Source organism: Periplaneta americana, chromosome 3 (genome assembly GCF_040183065.1).
Source record: "Periplaneta americana isolate PAMFEO1 chromosome 3, P.americana_PAMFEO1_priV1, whole genome shotgun sequence".
NCBI classification, from domain to species: domain Eukaryota; kingdom Metazoa; phylum Arthropoda; class Insecta; order Blattodea; family Blattidae; genus Periplaneta; species Periplaneta americana.
Genome location: NC_091119.1, coordinates 88,117,701 through 88,129,724, shown reverse-complemented (window position 1 = coordinate 88,129,724; position 12,024 = coordinate 88,117,701). Strand labels below are relative to the sequence as shown.

Sequence of the window (12,024 nt, the reverse complement as noted above, 5' to 3'; positions counted from 1 at the left end):
ACGTGAAGTGGATTACCAGCACATGCTGAGCCTCAACACGTGGTGTGGCCTCCTCAGACACCGAGTCATAGGACCATACTTTTTTGAGGAAAACCTTAATGGTAGAACGCACGCTTCCTCCGAAATATTATGCACCAGTTGATTCATGATGTTCTCCTTGCGATTCGGTTAATGATGTGATTTCAGCAGGAAGGCTGTATGGCTCACTTTTCATATAGAGCTCAACGAGTTATTAACCAGTTACTTCCTCTACTGTGAATTGGACAAGGGGCATTAGTAGCTTGGCCAGCCCGATCTCCTGACTTCGCTCCAAATGATTTCTTCTTGTGGGAGAGAATTAAATACATGTTCTACCAGATGCGTCCAACAACTAGAGAAGACATGAAACAAAGAATTACAGAAGCCTGTGGGCCTCTCAGCTGTGCTGAAGTGTAATCACAGATGTTACGAGGTGATCAGAGCACTGTTCAGCACAGGATGGCGTAAATTTTGAACACTACTCTGAAGAGTGCACATACATAAACAACATACAGTATTTCTCAGAAGATACCAATTTTGTTGCTTTGTGAGTAAACAATAAAAGTTAGAGAAGAAAAGTTTCAGTAAAAGTTGTTTCTTTTTAAAAGTAGTTTCTAATGGTACCTTCAATGACCTATGTTCTCATTTGAAATTTCGAAGTTGACCACAGGTATCGCTACATCCTGTTTGTTACGGGAAATGCTATTATCACCAATCGATTCTTTACACAGGTTTTGGTTATCAAAACTTTTTTATGAACCAGTATCACATAGTTTTCGAGAAAAAAGGCTGATACGGGTGATCTGAAACTCCTGGTATATTCCAAATGGTTATTTATGCGTAATAACTCAATATACCTTACTAATTGTAAGCACTTAACTTAACCACATAATCCTTTCAATCAGATTACTTCATTCTAATAACACATGCCACATTGGATTACCATTGGCTACCTATTGTATCATGGACAATACTACACAGATTACATTAACTACTCCTTTTTGTAACATAATGCTTAGATTTGTCTCCTCTATGGTACCATTTCATATGCAGTTGTATTACATGTTCAAGTTTTTTTAGTTTACTCGAGTTCCGCTCACACTGCGAAAGAACACAGTATAGTCGGAGGCACCGATTTTGGCAGATGACCTCGATGACATTTCCAGTAGGCGAGCCGATATTGTTTGTGTAAGCTGCGAGAATGAGATGCGATAACATTCTGAGTCGTTCATATTTTCATAACAGCAGCTCATATCAATTATCCTTATTATGAAACACACCACAGTACAGTCCTAGTCAAAGAATACCTTTAATAAATGTAAATGACTTCCGTTCGCAATGATTTTACAATACGTCTCCTACATTTTCTAAACTAAATTAATTCTTAATTAAATGGAAAAACCATTGCATTGCGCATATATATATATATATATATATATATATATATATATATATATATATATATATAATCCTACCCTTACCAGATCAATATACAAAATTTGTCCAGTAATGATCTAGGGATCTTCTACTGGTGGTACGACAATTCAAGTTAATAAAATTACGATTCTTAATAATCAAAATATAATTTGGTTAATTGGGTAAAATTGCATGCTGCGGAAGTTAGATTTATATAAGAGTATAATAAATAGGATTGTAATGGATATTACAAGGGCAATAATTTCTTCACACGCACATTGTGAATTGAACAGAGAAGAAAGCATTTTAAAATATTCGAAATTGTACAAAATATCAGAGAAACCAATTTTCCCTGCACAAATTGCACCAATTGAAAAACATAATTACCATTCACAATAAATACTGTACTTTATGAATTCTAAAACGTTATTTATTAATCTAGAGGTATTGGCTGATGACTATACTCAATTCCAGCATAACATTCATTCAGAATATGTAGAAATTACACTTTGGATTTTACTAAATGTATAGGCCTACTATCAAAAGGTGTTACATACCCCCTTAAATACTGTACATGTGTTACCTGTGCGATATCCGATGTTTAATTTTTTTAAATATAATTCATAGTACTGAAACTGCCATATTGAATTCGCACAAATTGTATTATTCGTAATTTTCGTCTCGAAAACCCCTAAGATATCTAAATTAATTTTTCACCCATTTTTGTCCCACTCCACCACTTTAGGGACAAAGTCGGACTAAATAATACCTTATTCGTATTCTGTGATCGCAAAGATCCCCAGATATCGACTTTCATCGATATCGGATGACATGAGATTTCTCACTCCCTTCTGCCTTTTCATCAGTACCGTACCTTAGGATATGGTATTTAAAAAATCTGAGAATGTTTAACCAATATTGTAGAGAGTAACCTTCATTTTAAATTTTATGTCTCTAGTTAAATATAGTTTAGTGAATTTTTAAAATTGTCGACTTCTTTCTCTCTCCTCTCTGCTCGGAAGTAAAAAAAACTGAACTTATTTCAAGGGAGTAGCCTACATGAAATTGAATTTTTTTACTTTCCTTATACATTTTAGAAACAATTCTGAGAGATGAGATGAATAGTCTAACCCAATTTTATGAGTGAATCTTTGTTTTAAATTTAAAGGCTGCACGTCTGCTGGCTAAAAAAAAATAAATCGGTATAATTATTTTGATCATTACTGCTTCCCATTTTCCATCCCTTAATGTTCGTATTTCGTAAAACTCAGTCTTATCTATTGACTGAGGATTAACATATTTCCATCTACATATATATTTCCATATATATAACAGATTATATTTCCATTTCGTACAATATTCTGGTCACGAGACATAACCATATACTTTGTCTTTTCGGGATTTACTACCAAACCTATCGCTTTATTTGCTTCAAGTAAAATTTCCGTGTTTTCCCTAATCGTTTGTGGAGTTTTTCCTAATATATTCACGTCATCCGCATAGACAAAAAGCTGATGTAACCCGTTCAATTCTGTTATCCTGAACTTTCCTAATGGCATATTCTAGAGCGAAGTTAAAAAGTAAAGGTGATAGTGTATCTCCTTGCTTTAGCCCGCAGTGAATTGGAAAAGCATCGGATAGAAACTGACCTATACGGACTCTGCTGTAAGTTTAATTGAGACACATTTTAATTAATCGAACAAGTTTCTTGGGAATACCAAAGACACATATAGACTACTGTATTATTTGTTTAGTTTTTGGAGGTGACTGTCCAGAGTGCACAAATGCTCGGGCGTGCATGTTTACTCTTATGTCCTACCCATTCCACTGCGACAGAGATAACAGCCGATCTTGCAGCGGTGAGGAACTCGCTCTCCAGATCACAGTAAGAAAATCCATCTGCCAAAATCTCTGGCGCGACCTATACCTCTCAATGTGCAGGCTTACATCTTCTAGCATTTCTCCTTCTGATGTTGCTGTCATCTTCTCTCCCCTCCCCCCTTTTATATAATAGCTATTAAGTTACATCCATTTTCGGCTTTTCCCCACAAAATTCTCTAGAGTTCCTTCAGTGGAACAGCGAAACTCGGAGTGAGACAAGTGGTCAACAGGCTTGGAGCTCATATATTCAGTTTTTCTCAGCCCTTAACTCTCTTACAATGATGCGTTTTCGCATACCTTTTAATGTTTCTCCTCCCATTTCCCCTTTCGTTCATTCATTCCCACATTTTAATCTACAGTTAAGACTCCACCATGCTCATCCTCCCTTTCTCAACAATAGCCACAATTTAAATAATGCTCCTCTTGATAATAAAACGTTATTCTTTAACAGGGAAAATAAATTTAGCTAGTTTCAAAGGGCTAATGGCTTCAAAGCTGGGTACCTGGATCTAATAAAGTGCACTGGCACATAGCTCATTAACATGGAGGCATGAGACAATTACTCTGTCATAATTTTACTTTGCTTCCACCTCTATCTGATTGATTATCTCATTTGATTTCAGCAAATAGTTTCCTATATAAACAACAGCCTATTAAAACCTCTGCTCAGTCATCTGAATTAGCCTGGCATAATATATTCAACAGAGTAGGTGACCTCTCTATCATGATTAGAGCTCGGAATTTTAGGTGCTAAAAGTTAAGAATGGCACTGAGTGTAGATGAATAGAAGTGGTGCCTGTGAGGAGGGTTTTAAGCTTAGTTCACAAGAGTCCGATATGTAATAATAGATAACAGAGTCAGAAGGACTGAGCAACAGATCTTGTAAACCATGGCTAATTTGTAAGTGGTGATTAAGAGGATTAAAGACCTTTAACGATACCAAAAGGAAAATAGTGAATGACAAGAATGGCATCTCAAAGAATGGAGGCATGACAATGATCTTGTGAATTGTGCGCTAGTTTATAAGTGGTGGTTAAGAGGATTAGAGACTTTTAGCTGTATCAAAGGGAAAATACTGAATGACATCTCAAAGAAGTGGGGGCATGGCTTCTATATTTATAAACTATAGCGAGGAACAATATTAACTTTTAGCACCTAAAACTCTGGGCTCTAGACATGATGATGGGACCTTAAGTAGTTCCGGAACGTTAGAAATGTCAAGTTCCAGGACACAGTAGAATACCTAAAAGCCTAATTCTGAACCTATACAATTATTTTCCAATTAACTGGCAAAATCTGTTAACCAGCACTAGCTTTGTCTCACAGTTCCCAGATACGAGGAATACTACTGTTTCACTTAAAGAACAAGTTTAATGATATAAGGATTATAATTATGTAATACCAGACTGAACTTAGATTAAACAGTATAATATGCCATCTCTCTAAATCTAAAATGTGTAAATTATTGCGGTAGAAAAGAGACAACACAGAGTTAAGTTAGAAATCAAACTTAAAGTTAGTTCAAATTTCCTCATCAAAAACTATAATCATATGAAAGAGACAACATACCTCTGGATGAAAGAAAATTTCTGGTCCCAAAAATCTTTCATAGCCAACATCAACAACAAATGGAGTTTTCGTGACAGAATTAACCCCTTCATATTTCTTCATCCACTTCGATGAATCAGAATCATACTTTGCAAATTCCTTTGCAATATCTGGACAAATATAACAAAAGCGCTCCTTGATGGCTTTTGCTGTTTCTAGTGACTGTTCTGGGGGTATGCCAATCTCACGTTCTCTGAGGAGTGACTGTATGAAATAAGTTATGTTACGGCCTGCTATTGGAATATGCTTGATGCAACTACCAATTACATAACCTTCGGCCTGAAACCAAAAAAAAGATAAACTTTCATTTAATTTTGGCAATAGAATCAATGGATAAAAATCAGAATCAGAACAATAAACCACAAATAACCAGAGAGAGGAAAAGAGAGATGAAGGGTAGCGGAGGAAAAGTGGAGGGGGAGTGTGGAGAGAGGAGAAGGGAGAATTGGGAAAGGTGAGTGGAAGGGGGAGCGAGACAGAGAGAGAGGGGAAAGGGTGAGGGGGAAAGTGAGTGAGTATGCGTGCATACTGACAACATGACATGACATATAAATAAGAACCATGTCTTGCATTGTAATGGCTTACAAAAACCTTGAAGAAAAAAAGAAGTTCCACACTCTTTACTGGAAATACTGAAAAGCAAATAAGCAGTTTTGAATAAAGCTAGATCGAATTGTCCACATCCAATTTTTTATATCCCATCCGTCATTTCTCAGTGCAGGGACAGGGATTATGTCCTACATATTAAAATTAGTAACTGATATAAAAATTTAAATTGACAACCACTACTTACAACAGGAATTACATGGGTGACTCCATCTCCGCTGTCAACAACTATACCCGTAAGAGTGCGTTCACTGACTGAACGTGATGCCCATGATGCAGCTAAGGCCAATACTGCTTGTACAGCTATGTATAAACCAGGAACATTGAACGATTCGAACATTATCTCTGAAACACAATACAAAATTATATTCCAATATTTTCTTACTCTGAATCGAAGAGCATTCTGTACTTTTTTGCTTAGATGTGTTAAATTGATTCATATGAAACCCTTCTGAAAGATCTAGTTTTAGTTAACTGGTGCGCTCAAAACAAAGTCTGAAGAGTAAATCAATTACAGTTGCTAATGACATCAACAGTACAAAGCAGAATATATAATAACTAGAATTCATGCAAGTAAAAAGAAATTATATTCCTATTACATATCTTATGTCATATGTAGACACTGGATGTTTACAAAAATATCTATTCTATACAAATGGATATTTAAGAAAATTCTGAAGTAAATATAAACAAATAAAAAAATGGAAAACCTAACGAGTTTTACATTGTCCCTTCTCCTTCCTCCATAATTTATTCTGTTTTTCTTAAAATCATTTTTAAACTGACTTACACTTCAAATCGTGAAGAAATGTGCAGCTGTTAAGGATCACTGGTGACTATTTTAGACAAACATACCTATAAGAGTACTTAAAGAGACAAATGTGTAAATAAATATTGTGCATTAAAAATGTATTCATTCATTCATTCATTCATTTAGTGTTCTGCCCAAGGGCAGGTCTTTCACTGCAAACCCAGCTTTCTCCAATCTTTCCTATTTTCTGCCTTCCAAAAAAAAATGTATTACAATCGTATAAAATAGTGTTATTGAATTAATTACTTTCACAGATACAGGTAATTTTCTTTCCCATCTTCCTACTTCACTCAACATCTGAAACCTTAAAATATATTATGTAGACCTACTTCATAAAATTACTATCATACAGAAAGTCATATCAAACTATGACTACCTTCTTGCAAACAGTCTTGTATTGAAAACTTACAGAATACAACCAGCCTCACAGTCTACTAGTCAGAGCTTCTGGCTACAATTTATGAGGTCCCGGGTTCGATTCCCATTTAGAATGCAGGAATTTTTCCTTAAAGACGATTATTCCTGTGTTTGTCTATGGTCTAGAACTTAAGTTTAGAGATAAGACCTCTTTTGGCATCACATAATCATAATCATCCTATCATATCATCGGGGTTATGTAACTCTGTCTTCCAGGTGCTCCAACCTCAGAAGTGGGTTACACATACGCCATTTCCAGGAGAGAAGACCAGAACTGTCAAAAGACAACCTGGTGGCATTGGAAATAAAAAAAAATAAAAAAAATAACTTACAAAATACAACTATACAAAAACTAATTAACCAATGTAGTCAAAAGAACCAGCAGAAGTTCTTTCATAACTGCTGAGCACCATCAGCACTCGACCGCTGGACTGTTTTCTTCTTGCAACAGTATAGTACATATTATACAGTACACTGTGTAATGTTACAAATGATATGACCAGTATTATTTCTGAAAATTATTTCTTAGAAGACAACACTGTGGAATGTGTTACTTGTATTGTTTTATGCAGTACTATTTCTTCTCGAAGAAAAAAATACACACTGAGGAAAAAAAAGTCAATTTTTAGTAAATAGCTATTTTTCTGCATAATGGCTTCAAAAACACTAGGCCTACTGTTATTTTTGGAGTGCAAATTTTGACATTATGTGCATAGTTTTAAGGTGATTTCATATACCTCTTTGGTACATGTGTTTGTTGTTACTACCATAGGGCTGCCCATAGGGGACAACAGACACCACCAGAGTGGGGACCCAGCATGATTTTTAGATATTTTATAGAGAGAAGAATACACAAAATATTCATAAAAACTTTTTTCACATGAAAGAAGAATTTTCTTGAATCACATATTATTGAAATAGGAATTATGTTTTCAACAAGTTTCAAAAAGTAGGCTACTACAGAAGGATCTTTTCCTTAGCTTCTTGTCTTAGTACTGCATTTAAATTACAGAATTTTCAACATTCATTAAAATATTAGCGAGGGGAAAGGTCCCTGACAATGTTTGTGGGGGAGAGCCACAATTTCTATGGGCAGCCCTGCTAACACATCACTTTAAATCCACAAAAATATCCATGGTACCACGATTTTATTTATACCATTAGTGATAATAAAGTATCACGAAATTCTCAGACTATTTCTATTCTTGCAAACTAAAGAATACTCAGTAGACCCACAAAATTCGAAAATGTATATGGATTACACAATTGAGAATTTTTTTACAACATTTACATCAAATTATAAATTTATTTTATATACCACAAACATAGTGTGACAGAGAACCCCTAACTTTACTTTCCTCCAAGAAGAAACACTGCATTCGATATTTTCTTGTCTAAAAAATCCGTCACTCTCAGCTGGATTTGATCCTGAGATACTTAGGTCCAGAGGTAAGCACAATAATCAATATAACCACCAAGGATAACTTTAATAATGGACATGAACAAAAATAAATTATAAGAAGAGATTTTACACAAGTAAAAATCAAGCCAAAAGTCACTTTTTCAGTCTCGATGACTCCAAAAGCTTGTATTTTCATCAAAAAGTGTATTACTGTTGCTTTCAATTATATGATATGAGAATTATTATTTCTGTTAACAAAAATCACCTAAATCCAAGATTCTTTGCAAACAGAAATAATTTCAATAGTATTTCAAAACTCCTAATATACATATTATGTAAAGGAAGATCTAACCTGCAGTATATTCGCGATTTTCTGGTGTGTTGAGAGGTGGTTCTGTGAGCAAGAAATAATGGTCTTCTGGTTCTGCACGAAGGTATTTAAAAATACATTGCTCCAAAAATCTCTCCATGAGGTCCCAATCTTCAACAAGGCCATGTCGCACTGGATACTGTAAAAAAAACAAAATCATTATAAGTCTGTAGAATGACTAACAACATTAAAAACCACAAATCAATTTATTTCATAATATTTCGCATAAAAATTATGTTTGTTTATTAATATGAATGCTTTTCTTCTTTCTCGTAAATATATTTACTTTCGGAAATGGTACAGAATTTGAAGTTTCTTTACAAAAATACTTTCTCTAGTTTCTAGTGTTTACTTGTCCTCGCTACACATTAAAGGCGCAGCTAAAATATGTTTAACAGTGCAGAAAATAAAGTGCATTTTATAGAAACGAGGTTACATAAAATGCTATAATTTTATGTTAATGTAAGCTATAAAAGGCAACAAAGTAGTGCTCTATTAATATTTCATACCAAAACCTCTATAATGCAAAATACTTATATTGTAATTCTATTCTTAACACCATTTTGAACTACATAAGCTAATCAGAGATAAGAAATACGACAGAGAAACCAAAGTGCCAAGAAAAGCTGTTCTGGTACTCTTTAATATACCACAGAAGACTATTTGCAGGGGTAGAACCCTGGTTGAACAGCTGGAACGTAAATGAATTGCCAGGGTTGAGACATACATACACACAGAAGGCATCCAACTTTGTAGAATGATAGAGCAGAACATTTTAAACCATTTGAGATAGGGAATGCATGTCCACCGAAGCCTCCTTTCAGAGCTACGTCATTGTAAAGGTGCTGCTAATCCCTGCGGGTAGGCCAGTTGTTTGAAATGAAAGACCCTTTTGATGCTTGCATTCCCTATCTCAAACAGCACCAATTTCCTACCTTACAACCTGACGAAGTTTTTACAATCTTTTTGAAACACAGACATAGTTACCAGGCATCAAAAATGGCCTTTAATTTCAAGCAACCTGCCTACCTACAGGGGTTATAGCTCTGAAAGGCTTCGGTGGACATGTATTCCCTATCTCAAACAACTCCTCACGAAGTATTTTTACAATCTTTTTTGAAACATGGATACAAGGCACCAAAAGGGCATTTAGTCAATTTCAAGCTACGTGCTTACCTGCAGCAGTTAGCACGTTTACAATGACCTAACTCTGAAAGGAAGCTTCAGTGAACATGCATTCCCTATTTCAAACGACTCCAAGAGTCCTGTTTTACCACTCAGCGAAATTTTTACAATGTTTTTTGAAATACCCTGTATATTAAATTTAACCATGCCCCCATAAGCGTCTTGTATCAGATATTTCTGGATACTTAGGCATGGTGTTGGAAGCAATGCAATCACAGAAGTCTTCATAGAAGACAAAACAAATTTAGGTGCAGCATTTCTTGATGACAGCTGTAACAGTAACTTGCACATGTAATACATTTGACGCACGGTTCAATAGGTGGCTACTTGCCTTCTTTAGGTATTATTAGATAAAGCCTGAAAGATTTGAACTTTGTAACATTGTAAATCACACTTTCTCAACAGTAATAAACACCCTTTGACACAGTCACTCTCCTGTAGTGTAAATTTGTCTAAGTATAGTTTGGATAAACACAAGATTCACACAGGGAAATATTAAGCATCAAGAATGAAGTCAGGTTGTAGCAGCGACAATTTAGGGCATTGCAAAAAAAAATTTTCTTAAATTTTCTAAGTGAACCCCCGCCATGTTATTATAATTATTGAAACATACTTGTGTACAAATTTTCAGGTGTTTAGGTCATATTTTGACCCCCACCCACCTCAATAATAACTTTTGCTATAAGGTAAAAACTGATTGTCTTTCTCCTTTACAAGTTGTAACTAACAATGAATGAAAATATGGAAAAGCAGTCACCTGAAGGAATGATTTGTCCCCTTTTGTCCACACCAAACCTTCCAGTACTTAGAAAAGATGATGGAAAAGGTCCAAAAAACGTGACTCATAGGGAATTTACTACAAGATTTGACACCGAAAGAAGGATCTCAACTGCCTTCCAATGTGGATGTGCTTCATTTCTTTGTTTTTCTTAATCGTGGACCAATGTAGAAAGATAAGAGAGATGATTTTATTAAATATGTTATTTTGAAGATAGAAGAATTTTGGTAACTGTCTTGTAGTTCCTACGATGCCTATGAGAGCTGGACATTCCAAACAAAAACTCAGTAAAAGAGAAGATATGAAAAGACTGACTTAGTCTTACAAATGATAACGTGAGATCCCTCGTTTTTGACACTACAGCTTCAAATACAGGATGGAAAATCAGAGTATGTGTACAGCTCGAAAAATTACTGGACAAAAATTGTTTATGTTTGCTTGTCGACATCATGTTTTTGAGAGAATCTTGTGTTCAGTTCACAAGACATTGTTTGGTGAAACATCAGGTCCTGAAAATGACAATTTCATTCAATTCAGGGACCCTATTTGGAAAACTATTAATATAGAAGAAGATTTTAAGACTATAGAAATCCAGGACAGGTCACAAACTCATAATGAAAAATACAATTCAATCACTGAAGAGAATACTTTCTGCTGATTATCAGGAGTGTGCTGAGCTGATGTTAATTCTGGGAGAAACACCTCAATGAGGAATACACTGGCTAAACCCTGGAGCAGCTCACAATGCTCGATGGATGCCGTCCATTTTGTATCCAGCAAAGATGTTTGCTTTCAGTGCTCAAGCAGGATATGACAAGATCATGATTGATAAATTAGAAGCACTATACAAATTAAATGCACTAGGCCTACTCTATGTTGAAAAATGGCTCTCTTCATCCAATGGTTCCGATGCAGTCTACAATGATCTGAAGCTGTGGCATGACTTCATCAAATACTGCAAGCATGATCCTCAAGTTGCTAATGCAACCATACAAGCCATGGAAAGACACTTGTGGTATTTAACCAAAGAGTGTGCAGTGTTCTCCCTATTTTCAGACAGAGTTACTGATTCGGAACGGCAGCAAATTACTCGGACATTATTTCGATTTCTGAGACCAAAAGAATTTGACAAGGGTATTCCAACATTTCCAATCCTGAACCACAGTACGAAACTCTCATCTCTTATTGGCTCTAAATCGTGGTTTTTGTTTCTCAGCATCGGCATTGAGGTCCAATGACTTAGAAAATCCGTTAGCCAATGGCATCTTGATCCCAATTATCAAGAAGCTGAGGCATACGTACAGCATGTCAAAGTGGTGAATGATTTGAACGGGCCGTGAAGGTGATTCAAGACTTCTCAACTGGTGTTACCAATGACGAAACTCAAAAACAATACTTATTGCAAGTGGTTGAATATCATCGCAAACAAATTCCCAACTATAAAGAGAGAGACATTAAAGATGTTAACTGCAGCTTCTAACAAATCTTAAATTCAGTAAATATAGTCATTTGATATGAATATTATATAGCTG

At 35.3% G+C, this 12,024-nt stretch overlaps 1 protein-coding gene across 1 annotated transcript in view; it reads right to left on the bottom strand.

The window, feature by feature from the left end:
- The window catches only part of Arp3 (Actin-related protein 3), a 42,378-nt gene that overhangs the window by 17,131 nt on the left and 13,223 nt on the right, over nucleotides 1-12,024 (bottom strand). Inside the window, exons 3-5 of the mRNA XM_069820927.1 lie at nucleotides 8,512-8,668; nucleotides 5,717-5,874; nucleotides 4,885-5,202 (exon numbers count right to left, since the gene is read on the bottom strand). Coding sequence (XP_069677028.1) covers nucleotides 4,885-5,202; nucleotides 5,717-5,874; nucleotides 8,512-8,668 — 633 coding nt within the window. The remainder of the gene's footprint in view (nucleotides 1-4,884; nucleotides 5,203-5,716; nucleotides 5,875-8,511; nucleotides 8,669-12,024) is intronic.